At 38.4% G+C, this 17,185-nt stretch overlaps 1 protein-coding gene across 1 annotated transcript in view; it reads right to left on the bottom strand.

Moving 5' to 3' along the window:
- The window catches only part of WDR64 (WD repeat domain 64), an 89,479-nt gene that overhangs the window by 26,385 nt on the left and 45,909 nt on the right, over positions 1–17,185 (bottom strand). The window contains exon 11 of the mRNA XM_026082124.1: positions 168–294. Within this exon, the coding sequence (XP_025937909.1) occupies positions 168–294 (127 nt within the window). The remainder of the gene's footprint in view (positions 1–167; positions 295–17,185) is intronic.

Genomic DNA, 17,185 nt, shown 5'->3' on the forward strand with positions numbered 1-17,185 from the left:
CACCATATATAGCAAGAATCACTTCAAAATGATCTTAACATGTATAAATACTCTTACCTCCCAAAATTTGGTGCATCCCATATACCTTCTTCCTGTCCTCAACTTTGGTCAAACGAAACCAAATTCAACAAGGGAGATGCACTCACACATTAGTTGCAGTAACATACCTGTGATAAGCGTGCGGTGGTTATTGTCAAGTACCATGGCAAAGATCTCCATCTCTCCAGGACTGTCTTGATTATCATGGAAGACCTGTAGCAGTGTTAGGGTCTGTATATCCCACACTCTAAAAATCTAGAGGGAGAGAAAGGCAAAAAAATCTAGTACTATATCATGATCGGATTTTCAAATACTTTTCATTTATATGATAGGAATATAGCCTCCAATGAAAATCATGTGGTTACATGTGGTACTTCCCCAAGTCAGCATGGCAAATAACAGAGGCATCTTTATCCCCATTTTACTAAGGATAAAAGGCACAAAAAGACTGAGTTTCTTAACCATAAACTGACAAGTCCACAGTAGAACCAGATCTCCTGAGAATCAGTTCTACTCCTTAATGGCAAGATGACTCCATTGTATCCTGCTTCTCAGTCATGTACAGATAAATGAAACTAGTTTAAAAGCTTGTATTTTGAACTGGTCTACTGAGCAGAGCATACACTCTCTGAACTACCGGCAATACAAAAATTAATTTCAGAAGGTTCCAGATCAGGAATTCCTAAAATCTTTGACTGACAGCAGGTGCTGGAGCAAATCAGGATCAGGACATACTGCAGAAGGATCATTTCTATGCACACATAGTTCTTAATGCTCTCCATAAGCAACTACTACCAACCACAATTAGGGTGCTACCCTATAAGGAACACCATGTTCCATATGTTTGTTCTTACTTTCAGTTCCAACAGAGAACACAGCAGCCACCTTAAACTCTAGAACTTACTGGTCAGTGATTATATGTTAGCAACACTCATTTATCCCTGTCAAAACTGGTACTGTAATTACTGCTGTCCTGTGCAAACTGCTCTCAATCCTGCAAGAAATCRTGATGTAATTTCTCAGACCCCATGGTTTTTAGTGTGGTAAATTTCCCAGCAAGATAATCTTACTATGCTCTCAAATATTATTCTGTCATCACCAATAACTTCTACGCTCAACTCTCATTCAGTTACCAAAACTGTGGTGAGTTTTATATGGGCATTTGTGCAAGTTATTTGTATTCTTTCATTTGTGTTGTTAAAAGGCGAGGCTGCACTCTGTTTTTAATGCAGAGACACATGTTGGTATAATGCTCCCATCAATATTGGGAGTGTTTGGGCTTTGACAAGGTGCTTGAATCTTTGGATGAAATGTTCCACAAAATGTTAGTCTATAAAACACATCAGCACAAACCACACAAAATATTCAACTGAATTTAGTGGCTGAGCTGTGTCTCAGCCAGAAATAGCCCATAAATACTACTGCTTCCTGTGCTACAGTCTCTGGAGGTCTTCCTCTCTCAGCTGTTCCTTATTCTTGACCTTATCACTCAAYTGGTATCTCAGTGGCTTTTTTTAGATGATCTTGAAGCAATTAGTCAACTTCTAACTTCGTAGTCTTGGCCAGGAAGCAGGAAACAACCAGCCAGCCATGACCAGGGCTGGGCTTCTGTTTCTCTAACAGAACAATAATTTTTGGAGGTATGATGAGGAAAATTTAAAAAAACCCTAAGGGAATTTACATCCATTTCTTTGATTCTTCCAAGGATCTACTGAATGGTGGCAATCATTATGGTAAAGGTGAATCCAAGGCCAAAGACATCTGCAGTAGACACTTCAGGTGCAGATTCTTGCATTGTATTCCTGAAAACATACTTACATCACCCAGAGGTAAAAGCAGCATAAGATGCTGTATTGGTACATGAGTTTGCCTATCGTGGAAAGACAATCCAGTAAGTCTCTTGAAACAATCCTAAGCATCTGTCCATAACAGATGGGCATTGTAACAAAAAAAGGAACTAGTGGAATTAGAGCACCAGTCACTGGACAGTGAGACTGGGAGTTATTTTGAAATGACTTGTGCTTTTCTGGCTGATATATTAGACAGCACAGTGGCTGTGCTATCTAATAGCTATCTAATATCTAATATCTGTAACTATAAGAACCGAAGAATACTGAGAAGTAGGTTTCTAGGGAAATACTATAGTAAGGTGAAAAGAATCTGTCACTGAACAGAGATATAATGACTTTTCCAGGAACATCATCTACATCTGTTACAAAGTTGGTAGAACAACATAAAATACAAAATACAAAATACAAAACAAAACTGAATACACACAATTCTAATAATCCTATGGATTTTATTTTATCAAAGCAATAAGAAGAGCAAGAGATTTCACAGCACAAATGAATAGAAGTCAGAACCTCTTTTACTATTCTTTGTGGCTTGTTCTGCCATTAATTTCAGTACCACGTTAAGAAAATGCAGTCACTTAAAGAGACAGCAAAAACCTGGACACATCACAGCATTCATAAATCTTTTCTCTTCCTGCTTTTCTAGCCTGTGGGCACAGGATGGAGAGATTACTCAAGCCACTGTTTCACATGAGTAACACAAGGCATCACCAGCATGGCCGTGAGATATAATGTCACTGCTGTTCATCTGCATCAACACACATGGCTGTGCATGAATTCATGCACAAAGAGTGGCAATGACAGGCATGCTTATTTTGAACTTAGGAGGTGACTAGTGGGAGTTGCCTCAGGAATATTTCATTAATGGTTACTTTATTGTGCTACGTATTTATGGAAGAATTTCCGATGGCAGCCTGACTAATTCCAGGAATCCATGAGACCCTCTGAAAACATTCTTCATGGTAAAATACTTCTAGACTGTGTCTTCTGAAACCTGCAGACTGTATTCAAGCAAACAAAACACACTAGGAAAGAGTGGGATTGCAAAGAGAAGGAGCTTTAACTATTTTTGGAAACAGCTTCTTTCCTTCTTCTAGCTGTTTCCATCTAGCAGGAAAAGCTAGTCTACAGTTACAGTAAGTATCTACAACACTGGCTTATGTTAATGAAAAGCCGGTTGGCTCAGTTTGGGTGCTAGCAGAATTGGCCTTGACCCACAGATACACCTTGTGTATATGCTTGAGATTAAATCTGCTGTGTAGGGACTCTTGCCTGAGTTCCCACATTGTGACTAACCTCCTTCACATAGTAGGTGACAGGCACAGAGGAGCATTCCTGGAACACAAGTTCCATTTCTTTTGTATCTTGGCTGCAAAAGCTTTAGCAAAATAGTTTGTTACCCTGTTCAGGACTACAGTCTGGATCATTCCCCTCAGTTTTGGGGTACTTTTCTTCTGTCTTTCGTCTTTCAACCCAATGGTAAGACCATATAGTTACAGATGAATTTTCCAAAGACACTAAGCACAGCTGGGAGCCAAATTCCTCCAGAAGTCAACGGAAATTCATGTCAAAGCCTTCTGAGATCCCTTTAAAAATTTAAATGTGCACATTTGCATACATAAACACTTTTCTCTCAAGCATCATATACCTTCCAAGCTCTAAAATTCAGAACCTCATAGAAAAAAGCCAGAACTATCTTCTCCATCTGATCTAAAGCCTGTATTTTGTGAACATGTAAGAATCTGTAACATCCCTCTCTTCTATTCTTAATACCAAAATAAAAGACAAAAGATCCATCACAGCACTTACCAACTAATATGGTAGCAGTAGGGAGAGACAGGACAAAAATGGCAAATTGGGCAAGACAAATTTGGTAAATAAATATTTTACATGCTCTCAGTCCATTAAAGTTCAGGCCTCAGGAACACCATATCTCTTGCTGAGCTGTCATGAGGAGGCCACTGTGGAAACATGTTTTGACTCTGGGAGAACTGAATCCTCTTCTGTCCCTTTCTGTCTGTCACTAACTGAGTTAGTTAGAGAAGGACTAAAGATGGCCAGGGGATGCTGATCAAAAAAAGATATTGCTTCAAATTATTGGTAGTAATGAATAAAGAAGTGAACGTAAAACACTGCTCTGAAGAAAATATCTCAAAAACTCTCAAGAGAATGCAATAATTTATTTTTAATGCTTGTGAATTCTCACATCTCTGTTGATAGTTTTTGTAAGTTAAGGAATGTTCGTTTTATGAAACGGACTGACTAGTTTCCCCAGTTTTATGGATGACTGATGCTGCAAGGCTTTAAAACAACTGTATGGAAAAAGGACTTCTGCAGGATTCACCAAAATCCAGCCACCCTTGAGACAGAAAGAAGTTGCATGAGTCACAACATTCACTGTAAGCAGAGACAGGAAGAGTGAGCAACAATTAAAGCTGATTTTAGGCTCACGTGCTTAGTTTCTATGACCCCATCTACTACACTGCTCAACTGTTTCAAAGTGTCATCAAAGGCTCCATGTTCTAAGTAAAAAAAGTTACAAATTCATACAGAAGGTCTGAACCCTCAAAGACAAAAATCACCAGGCATGAAGCAGAGGTCAAACATCAGTTCTGTTTACTGTGTTACTTAATAGAGAAGTTATCTGCAGAGAGTGCAGTTGTGTGTCTTGTGATCCCTGAAGGTGATCCTGTGAGGTATGGCAACTCCCTATAGTTATTAGAAGACTTAGGAACAAATTGATGTCAATGAGATTAGTTGTGAGGCTAAAGCAAGGAGGATTTAGCTCTAAGCATATTAATGCAATGTAGTGCAGCAGCTGGCACTATAGCTAGTACCTTATGAGACAGTAATTTGGCGAAGTTCCAGATTATGCATATTTCAAATCACATCCTCAAATAGTATAGTAATAAGCCTGCAAGATATGTATTGGGCTCTATACCATGACTGAGCATGTATAAAGGCTCTAGACTGCTCAGTACACTGACAGTAAAGAGCTACAAGATCCCTAATGCAAAGATGAAGTGACCCTCAACAGCTTGTGTGCAGCAGTTTCAGTAGGAGTCAGATGCTGTGTGGGAGAGAAGCAGGAGGCTAGAGGTGGAGGAGATGACTGCCCATGAACACCTGCATCAGAAGTGCTTGAAAAGCAGTCAAGTTCTTCCCATCAATCTTCAGGCAATCTTAGAATGATATGGCTGTGCATTACTCTCACCTTAGAAATAGCAATTGAAGTAATTTTCAGGTATACAACTCTGCATTTACATTTTGAAGCTTCCCTATTTCTTTCTTCCCTAGTAGAAAAATCAGTAACCAGGAATCTACTGGTGTGGAAATGTATTTTTAAAATAGCTTATGCTCTAGAGCTCAGCTTTCTGGTAGAAACACTATAGGAACCACCATGGGCTGAATATAGATCTAGGTCTGTTTCTATCTGCAGCGAATACATATTATTTAATACTTTAATCATCAAATACTTGATCAGAAACAGAATATCTACTGGATCATTTCAGTCATTTATGCTGAGAAACAAAAAAATATTTTCCTAAAATACCTCGATATGGCAAGGACAGAGATTTCCTTCAAACACTCCAGCTACCCATTGGCTCTATGCACGCGTGTTTGTTACAATAAATCTAAGACCTAGAGAAAGAAAGTATAAGTGTGAGCTGGAAAAGTATATTTTTAATTGGTTCTAATCCCTTTTACATTTTGCAGTTTTTATTTGCAGACTACCCAAGGGACTAGGTAATTTGCATAAAGGAAAAGGGGACAGGAAATAACAGAAAATTGGGTAAGTTACATTAAAAGTCCAAAGAAGAACATTCAGTGTTCTTGAAGGATCATGTAACAAAAGAAGAGAATAAAATTCTTAATATCTGGGAAAAGCAAATAAACAGAAGAGGGTAAATAACTCTTATAAGAACTCAGCAGCAAGGGAAGGATTAACATTGACTTTCAAAGCAGTATATGAAAAATATATCTGATAAATATGTGGCCGCATAACTTCTATGAAAGGAGGACTGAAGCAGATTTCCCAAATGCCTTTTGTTCAAATTATCTTGATTAAATTTTATGATGCTGATATACAGTACACTTCAGTGACAGCCCCGATTAGCAATGGTTTGACATAAAATAAACATTGTGCTTCCAGCTCATCTGCCCTCATTTTTCAGGAAGACCACTAACTGCATTATAAATGCATCCTGAAAACAGTGTCATTTGATTTCAAAATACGTTAGATAAACATCCCTGTTAACCTACACAGACGTTCACACAGTCACCTATTCAGTTCTGAACAGGCAAGAGACATTTATGACTCCCCACTGGAATATCACAAAACAAGCTTGCTGTTCAGGAGACCTGGAGAGAAAGGACTGAGACTGATAACATTAAGGTTTGAGTAAATTTGCAAAAGGCAGAAAATACAGAAATTAATGACATATCTTACCTCCTTCTGTGCTCTCTGAAACCCATTTTCTGGTTTCTCTCCATGGGTTCAATAAGAATAAAAACCAAATATATGTAACAGCATCCACTTAGTATGGGCAGATTTCAACACGGAAGAGTTTGTGTACTTACATCAAGATGCCTGCATTGGATTTTGAAGAAATTATGAATCAAATGAAACTCTGCCATGCCCCAGAACAGAGATGCAAGAAATCAACCTATTTATTGCACTACTCTCCTAACACGTGTACGTGTATGCATCCCTCTTTCACTATTAGCTGTCAAAAGTGACATTGCTTTGAAAAAGAGAAAGGCCAAAGAACATTTTCTCCACTGATCTGAACCACGGTTTTGTATTGCTTACAAACAATACTGCACAGTGTTATAAAGGCTGGGAACATACTCCTTGCCTTTGTCCCCTCTGATGATCAAACAAAACTGCAACTGTTTTCAGGCATTCAAGCCCATAGATCAGATCTTGCTCACCTGACTCTCTTGAGCAGCCTGATTCAACCAAACCACCACTAGAGTAGTTCTAGTAAAAACCATGGAACTACTAGTGCAGCAAATTTTGGCTTATTGACTTCCATCAACAACTCAGGCAAGACAAGAAGTTTTAGCCTCCACTGTTCTAGTCCTGAATATCCACTCCACACTAAGTGAGAGAGGGTGGTTGTCACTGCTTCACAGCCTTTGAAGCCTCTACAGGGGCTGTGCAGTCTGGTCTCTGCCATTGGCCTTAATCTTCTTGTTTAAATAGAGCATTCTGGGAGAAAGATCATCTCTCAGATAACGATCTTCTTCCCACCACATCTCCAGCTTTATAGCCCCTATCCCTATGACTGCTCTTTTTCTCAGTGGTTCCTGAATGCATTTGAGGAGCTCTGTAATATGAAAAATTAAAAAAATAAATGCTGAAGGACAGCTTCAAGCTGCAGGAAGAGAATAATGGGCAAAATAACCATAGTGAGGAAGGGGCAATGAAGGGTCCAGATGAGAGGAAGGAGGGGAAAAACTCTTCTGTCTAGGCTGGGGTGTCAGTTCAGTTTTCCTTTGTTTCTCTGCGCTGTAAATTGCTCTCATATTACCTTACATTCCCTAGAACTAATGGTCCAAGTTTTGGAAAACAAATTTGTTCCTATATCCACTTGCAATTTCTGTCTGTTCCTGAAAACATGGGGGGACTGAGCCACAGCAGGCAGTGAGGCAACTGCAGTAGGGAACCACAGACTGTACCAAGGRCAGGAGCATTGCCAGGTCAGGTAGGGAAATTCACTTCTTATGGCCAGGTGTCCCCATGGCAGGCTAATGGGAGACTGCTAAAATGCAGCTACTTCAAAGGTCAACTGGATGGTCTTGGCATCATTCCAGCGTATGTAAGCCTGTTTCTTTGCCTCAGCAGGTAGCATGAACAGGGGTTCTGCACAGATTTCCAAAACTTTTCTGAAACTTGTCACAATCCTTGCTTCTGGAAACCAAATTTTATGGGACCCTTTGCTTGCTCTTCTTCCTCCTCCCTCAAGCTTCATATAGACTGGTAGACCCAAATACGTTCCAGAATCTAAGCTCAAATGATGGCAAGTGTGTCATTCCTCTAGGTATTCTCCAGTCCAACCGGACTGTCACTGAAGTCCATGGGTGATATCTGATAGACTTACAGGCTAAAGGATTGGGACCATTTAAAAAAAAAAGGCCAGCAATTTCTATTAAATTACAGCACTGATATTTGTAGAAAAATGCTGTACTACTGAGAGAAACCAGGCAGATCAAGGACCTTTGTACAGGACATTCTTGCCTTCCCTGGCTTGAGATGCCCAACTCACGTCATGGTTCATTATCTACCTAGTGTATATCCTGAAGCATCTGAGGATACTGCTTAGCTGTAATTCTAAGTCCAAGGGTAGCACTCTTTAAATACTTATATGTTCTGTCAGCATTTCTCTTCAGAGAAAAAAAAATATTGCTCCTGTGCTTGAATAAGCCATACTGTTTTACTTTTACTTTCTCAGACCTAAGCGAAAAGSTGTAAAATCTTTTTACCAGTGGGAAATACCTCATTCATTCCTGTTTTTGCAACTCCAAAATGACACATATCAGTGAAATTCCAAGTACAGGCATACCTCGTTTTATTGCACTTCACTTTATTGCACTTCGCAGATATTGCATTTTTTACAAATTGAAGGTTTGTGGCAACCCTGTGTCGAGCAAGTCTATCGGCACCATTTTTCCAACAGCATGTGCTCACTTCATGTCTCTGTGTCACATTTTGGTAATTCTCACAATATTTAAAACTTTTTCATTATTATTATATCTGTTACGGTGATCTGTAATCAGTGATCTTTGATGTTACTATTGTAATTGTTTTGGGGCGCCACGAATCGTGCCCATATAAGACGGCAAACTTAATGGATAAATGTTGTGTGTGTTCTGACTGCTCCACTGACCGGCCATTCCCCCCTCTCTCTCCCTCTCCTTAGGCCTCCCTATTCCCTGAGACACAACAATATTGAAATTAGGGCAATTAATAACCCTGCAACAGCCTCTAAGTGTTCAAGTGAAAGGAAGAGTTGCACGTCTCTCACTTTCAATCAAAAGCTAGAGATGATTAAGCTTAATGAGGAAGGCATGTCAAAATATCAACATTAACGGGAGTTTGGAAGAAGTTGATTCCAACCCTCATGGATGACTTTGAGGAGTTTAAGACTTCAGGAGAGAAAGTAACTGCAGATGTGGTGGAAATAACAAGAGAACTAGAATGAGAAGTGGAACCTGAAGATGCGACTGAATTGCTGCAATCTCATGATAAAACTTGAACGGATGAGGAGTTGCTTCTTATGGAGGAGCAAAGAAAGTGGTTTCTTGAGACGGAATCTGCTCCTGGTAAAGATGCTGTGAATGTTGTTGAAATGACAACAAAGGATTTAGGATATTACATAAACTTAGTTGATAAAGCAGCGGCAGGGTTGGAGAGAATTGACTCCAATTTTGAAAGAAGTTCTATTGTGGGTAAAATGCTATCAAACAGCATCGCATGCTACAGAGAAAGCCTTCGTGAAAGGAAGAGTCAATTGATGCGGCAAACTTCTTTGCTGTCTTATTTTCAGAAATTGCCACAGACACCACAACCTCAGCAACCACCACCCTGATCAGTCATCAGCCATCAACACTGAGGCAAGACCCTCCATCAGCAAAAAGATTACGACTCGCTCAAGGTTCAGATGACGGTTAACATTTTTTAGCAAGAAAGTATTTTTTAATTAAGGTAGGTACATTGGTTTCTTAGACATAATGCTATTGCACACTTAATAGACTACAGTATAGTATAAACATAACTTTTATATGCACTGGAAACCAAAAATTCATGTGACTCGCTTTATTGCGATATTCGCTTTATTGTGGTGGTCTGGAACTGAACCCGCAATATCTCCGAGGTAAGCCTGTACAAAGCAAGAGAATAGACTGTTGCAGCCATTTTGTAAAAAACACTTCCAAACAAACTGGGTTAGTGGCTTCTGCAGAATAATTTCAGTCAGAGCATTAAATACAATCATATTTGCAGTTAAATACACATACTTTCACTCTCACGCCAATAAACTAATTTATGAGTCCAAGGTGCTGACACTTTATCAGAAATGGAGAGTCATGTATTATGCAAAAATCTGAGTCTGTATTTTGATGCAATGACACATATACAAGTTAGTACCTTCAAACAAATTAAACAGTATTTTCTTTTTGGTAATATTTTCAACCAAAACGTAAGTCAAGGCACAGACACGCTGTAAGAGTAGTTGTGATGAATGTGGTTCCTACCAGTCTGTGATATATAGTTTAATAGAAGGAGTAATTTGCATTTGTGGGAAATCTCAGCATTTTCACTAGAATGATTAGGAACAAATATGTGACACTGATATTTCAGTGGCTGTCAACAGATCTCCTAGGAAAATCACTGAGCTGAACAGTAGACGAAAAAGAAATGGCTGTGGACTACGACTGTATCTGCATCTATGCCTACTGTTGTGTTTAAGGTCTTCCCAACCTGGACGACCAGGAACAAACTTTCCAGGCTTATTACATTGTAAAGCAAGGCCAGCAACACAGAATTATGACAATCCCAGTCTGTGCCATCTTCTCTTCCTCAGTGTAACTAATATGGAGATACTAACTCATATGACTAATGGGCATACAGAAATTATTTGCAAATCCATGGCTTTGCTTAATTTGTAGATATTATGTTATTAAAAAAAATAAAATAAGTTTAACTTTTGTGATAAGAGAATTTGATATATACATTATTTTTGAATAGCTACCTTACAGCAGTTTACTAGTAATTTGTTCAGTCAAGAAATCCTTACAATATTCAAGCAAATAAAGCGTGCATGTTATAGACTGGCTTGAGGAACCTTCGTTCTCCTTTGGAATGGAACTGTCATTTGTGTTCAGTTCCAAAATAGTCTCTTATTTGCTATCATAATAATGTTTGTTTTGTTATTACTGGCTCAGTTTAGGGAAAGCTTTTTCAGTTAAATTAAATATCACAGAAGATCTGTCCAATGTTTTTCCACAAAGCTCTATTGCACACTGGTCAGAATGCCCCACTATAAACAAAGAAGTCTGCTCAAAACAATTAACTTGAATTCCAGGTTTCAGTGAAACCTGTTTTGGTCTTATTTGCCACCAAATATAGCATTGATTTTTGACACCCAGGTAAGTGTATCCTCTCTGCAGATCTGTTATGGGCAACCATTAAGAAACCAATGTGCTACAAGAAACTCAGTACTGCTCATACAGCAACTGTCTCACATAATTACTAACAAATCAAGCAGAACTGATCAAACCTTTGACATCACTTTTCTTTCAGTGGATGCATTTGATGCTTATTTTACATCATCCTATGATTCCAGAAAGATGTAAGAGGTAGTGACTAATTCAGCACTGGCAGTAACAGTGGAGAGAACTATATTTCTCCTTCCTGCAAACAAAGAAGCCATGCATATCCATTTCAGATTTTGCCACTACCCCTCCTTTTAGAAGAGGTTGTAGAAAGATACAGACTTGCCTACAGCTGTCTATGCATTAGATTGCATAACACCAGTTTGACTGGCTAAAAATGAAGGGGGGGGGTCAAAGTGATCTACTACCCAAGCTACTTTAATGATATTATTGTAGAGTTGTACTTCTGATTTTTAAACTTGTATTACAGCACTAGAGAAATAATTAGTATTTCCTGTAAGCTTACTTTACATACAGGGGGAAATGCCAGAAAAAAATAGTAATTGATTTAAAATGTGAGCCTTTTAGACCTAACCTTTGGGTTTTGTTTTTTTTATTACTATAGCCAAAGTGTTGAGAATACAATGTCTATAGCTGACCTTGATAGGAGTCTGCAGGTCAACTACCACAATGGTACACGTAGATTTTATCATTATATCTGAACTGTACAGTACACTGAAACAACAGTGTGCTGGAGTTCATCCCAGAATCCTTGCTCCCTGATAATCTGGATGGGAATCTGGACAAACTATGCTCTGAATCCCTCTTTTATCCACACCTAGGTTTACTTCAGTAGAGACAACTGTCGTGGGATGCAGGGTGAGGAAAATGGTCTGTGCATTGGTCCTGAGCTGACGTTGAGTGGGATTCAGTCAGGTTATGCACCAGGATCAGACAGGTGGACAGTATGCTTGAGATTCACAGTTTAAACGAGGCCTGAAACTATCAGCTATCATAATAAAGACTATGGTGCATAAGAATCTGATCTAAAGAAAATAATCCACATTGTACTCTCATTTTACTTTTTGGCAAAGTGATGTCAACATACAGCGTAGCAAGGCCCACGTTAAAACAATTGCCTGTCATATTAAGAATTCTCCAGTTCATTCAGGTGATGGATGGCACATTTATTATAATAAAAAAAAGCTGAGCTATATTCTGCTGAATGCAAGTAGCTCATGCAGTTTCCACAGTATTTTTAAACCTTGCTTATGTGATTACTAATTTATAGAATTTCAGACTTTCAATTTGTATTGCATTCAGTGAGACTGAGCATGGGTCCACTGCAAATGCAGGCTATTCTTCTACCTAGAAAGCTGGGGGGTTTTTTTGTTTTTTTTTTGTTTTTAATAGATTGTCACAGACAGTAAGCTTCTTTATACTGGAGATCTGTGTTTACTGTGGGCTGTATAGAGCTATGCTATAATCTCTACCCTTTCAGAGCTCTGCTCCACCCTTTGCCTCCCTCCCTTCCTCCCCTACCACATACACATGAGAGYTGCCTGCAGATAAAAGTGACCTAACTGAGTAATCTGTACTTTTGGAGTCATCTGTCTAACTCACAAAGTCAAGTCATGTGAACAGACTGGGGCAATGTCAGAAGAGGTCATCTGAAATCCACTCAGATCAGCAACACATGAAAAGCATGCAGAACAGTCCTCTAAAATACAGCACATACAGCTGAAAAATAATGTGAATAAAGCAAGGATTGTGTAGGTCTAATCACCCCTTGGCATATTCGAGTGGACTTCCAAATAATCCAAGATTGATTATTTTTTTTTAATTGCAAATCACTATAGGTCAAGAAGGTTAAATGGTAGTAGAGTCATATGTCATAATAAAAAGCCTAACTTACGGAATTCAAGAGAAGAGCAGACTTCAGAAACAAAAATTGTAGCTGCAAAAAACCGGGCACTGATCAAACTGCTTGCCTGCACACAAGTGCAAATAAACACATGCTAAAAGGCCTTACATCAAAAAGGTGACAATGTAGTTCTGCATTTAAATTATGGCAGTACATGATATGACCTTTGTGTTAAAAATCTTTCACTTATTTCTGTTTAAAACTTTGGACAGATGCTAAGGAGAAGGCCTTCAAAATAATCACAATACAAAATAGCTTATTTTTGTCTGTTTTCCTAAACTTCCTGAAAACTTCAATATTGCTTTTAAGCTAGCATGCAGTTATCAGTAACTTTCTGGTAAAAACCAATTCTGAAAAAGCCTTGCACTTCAGAAGCTGAGAGAACCCCATTGTTTTATGAAGTTTTAGTTTTTGATCTAAGGTCAGCACGATCATACTGTTCCCTTCACAGAGACATTTGATTTGCATCTTGGCCACTGTGTTGCTTCAGATGTTTCTTTTCATACTTTACTAACACCCCCATGCCTCCCTCCCCTCTCCTGGGCTCCACTCCTTGGTTTCCATGCTCTGGGATATTAAGACTATTACAGTTAGTAATCTTGTAAGCTGGCTTTTCCAATGTAATACAAATCGCCCGTGTTTGCTAATTTTTTCATCAGTGCTGTGAAACTATGGTGTAGCAGTGCTTTATTTTTACATTTCTATATAAACTACCGCATACATTAATGCTCTATATTATGGAACTAAGGTTAATAACATCCACTAAATTGCATTATTGTAACTAATGTGTAACATTTGTGGTATCTTTAAAACCATTCAATGGAGTTTTGAAACCCGCTAACTCAGCCAACACCTCTTCAGACTGCAAATGTCTGTTGCTGCACAGGCCTGAAACCCAGAGTCAGTCTGGCCCCTTACTGTTGAACTCTATATTTTAAATCAATTATATATGTGGGCTGGGAAATACTCTTGGGAGTACATGTGTGTATAGCTTTTCATTCTTAAAAGTCCTTTGAGGTCAAATCAGGGCAATGCAAGGCACTGAGGAAAATTCTTTGTTTGGATCTTTGTTTTAAAGCATTTTACAAATTGTTAATATACAAAGTGAATGCTATACACAAAACATACCAAATAAGATGGACTACCAGAAGACTGACTAATTGATTTTCTTAAACACACACAGGAAGAATATGCTTGCTAGCTTGATACCTACTTGGATATTAATCCCCAGGAATATAGTTCACATTATATCTTAAAAGCCATCTATCCAAGATAAACTCTACTTGTTCTTTATAGAGTAATATGTAAAGGAATATAGAAAATTATGTTACTGATTTAGGAAGTGAAAGGTGGAAGTTAATTACAATACATGCAATCTAACTTCTGCAATAAAACAGTTTGGGGATATTTTCCACTGAAAGGTTCCTAATTTTGTTTCACAGGAATATGCCCTATTTCAGGTTCACCTTGTCTGACCCTGGGCCAGTATTAAAGACGAGGACATTTAACACATTGCCCTAATCTCAAAACATTTTAAGAACTTTTTAAAACAAATGTAGACATAATCTACCTCTTTCTCTTAAGCAATTAAGGTTCCTGCTTGCAGCAGAGAGATGTGTGTACAGAACATCATCAGCATGTGCCTGCTCACAACAGAGATGATGAAGGTAGAGAAAGACAGATACAGAATAGTTTCTTAATTCTGACATGCATTTTATTCTGCTGTGCTGTACATATCATTTGGGCTTCAGGCCTGTGCCGTGCTGTACATATGCCTTGGCCACAGGACAAACTTAGCTAGCTAATCCTAACAGAGGAGCCTGTAGGTGGCCCCGTTGGGCACCTGACAGTGACACCACAGGAGTGCCCTTTTSTTTAAGTGAACCAGCACATTCTCATGTGAACATCCTTTCACTTGACAGTAAAAATGATGAATAGAATTGTTTACTTCTAAGACAATCCTATAAAAACTGTAAAGACCACCATGCGGGTGAACCTCTCCATGGACAGGGTCTGCACCTCATGCCATGACCTGACTGGAGGCCCGTCCAATGGTGCAAAACTCAGGGTTCTCATCATCTGAAGGGACAATTTTTCCTTCTAGTGTTAGTTCTAATAAATGGCATTTTAATCAATACTTTACAGAGTGCTTTCTTACTGGGATCACGGCAAACACTTGCACCCATACATTACAGAAACAGAGAAGGGAAACAGGACAAATGGGAATATCAAATTTGTTAATTCATAAAACAACAGGACATCCACCCTCATAATGACAATGTGAAGAAAGGCTGTGGATGGATACCAGCACAGGGCACTTGTGGCAGTAACTCACATTCCAGTCATTGGATGGGAAGAAAAGCAAAGAAAAAGAGCTATCTCCATAGAACTGTTCCCTCAGCTCTATTTTGTGTATTTATCTGAAAGCACATCTGTATATATACCTAAGAGTTTCTGTATATATAACTGAACTGAGTTGGCCCAATGCTTGAGTGAAGACTCAAACATTTCTCATTTGAGTCAAGATAATTAGTATGTTACATTACCTTAATATCCATTTCAATTCTATTTTGATTACGGGGAATTTCAATAATGTTTTCAGATTTCCCATATCATTATTTTTCATTTATGTTCATGGACTAATGAGTAACAGGAGCTAGTGCTTAGCTGAACTCTCAAAACTCTATTAGTAACACTGAAGAATATCCATAGCCTTAAAGTTTTTGTTTGTTGGTAATTGCTTGCTCAAATCCTTAGACCTCTTTCATGCTAAAACATACAAAATCTATTTAAAGAGTGACTAAAAGAGAAATTTACCATCATTCTAACTACACTGGAGGATAAATTATCCCCAGAATTTTAGTCATCAATAGACAGAGAACATCAAATCACATTTAAAACTATTTCAGTGTTGCATGGAAGATGACTTGTTCATTTCCCTAAAGTTAAGAGGTGATGGACTAATTCACCCAGCTGAATTTGGGCTCAGTGGGTAGCTAAGTTATGTGGATGACACAATTCCAGGAAAATAGTAGACATAAAAAATCAGTGAGAAAAAAATACGTCTTTTTATTGTCAGGAACAATTTCAACATCAGACACTGCTTCCAGTTCATTCTCAGGAGGATATAACAGCATCCCAACTCTGCTATCAAAAAGTATCTTTAGTCCAAACCATTCTCATAACACTCTTATTCTGTAGGCACGGAGACATAAAGAGCCTTATGAAGGAAAATAAACAAGCAAAGTTTCTTGTTTGTATTATTTCTTGGTATTATTATTGAAGATATTTCTAGGATACCCAAATATTGCCATACTGAGGGTTTGTTAACAATACTTAGAACACAGGCACCTATTTTTTATAAAACAAAAGAGAGTGAAACTACTCTCTTTAATACAGAATTATGCTTTATAGAGAATAGTAGCCTAAGCCAGGACACTCAACTAAAACTGGAATGTAATGCATAGGATTTGTAGTATCTATTGACTATACCTCTGTAGAAAAAATAGAAATGGATGCAAAACACATCCTAAAGCTTCAGGTTAGCTTTTTTCCATGGTTCTCCTTCAGCCATTCATAAACTGCCTTGCTACTGATCCCAATTAGTAAGCTGGAACTGTGACTTGGAAAGCATTTATGTTTTATGAAAAAAACAAACAGCCAAACAACATACAGCAATGAATAAAAGAAGTATGGCCTAGAGGATATGGGAATTCTTTCCATTCTACTCAGAATCTGCAAGACCTCAAATGAGTACTGGCTACAGTTTTTGGCCATGCATTTAAGAAACCATGTGGTGAACTGTAAGAAATTGAGGAAAAAAAATAGAAACTCTCAGAGATCTAAAACCATGACCTATAAGGAAAGCACCCCAGTCATTCAGCCTACAAAAGAAAAGAGAGACAAGCTGACAGTTTCCAAATATAGGAAGTGAAGGGAATAAACTATTCCCTGCAAAGAGAAATGGAACAAACTGCTCTCCGCATTCACTGTGGCTAGTACAAGAAGTATTGGCCTTAAAATTGCAGCTGGGGAAATTCAGGCAAGATGTTAGGAAAAGCTTTTGAAAAGCTTTTTAACATTGGAAATAATGGAGCTCTGGGATAGATCATTTAAGAAGTATATGGTGTCTATCACTGAGGATCATGAAGAGTAGGTTAGATAAACATCTGTCAGGAAGGAAGGAAGTATAGTTGACCCTACAGTGGGG

This window comes from Apteryx rowi, unplaced genomic scaffold (assembly GCF_003343035.1).
Source record: "Apteryx rowi isolate R43461 unplaced genomic scaffold, aptRow1 scaffold_568, whole genome shotgun sequence".
NCBI classification, from domain to species: Eukaryota; Metazoa; Chordata; class Aves; order Apterygiformes; family Apterygidae; genus Apteryx; species Apteryx rowi.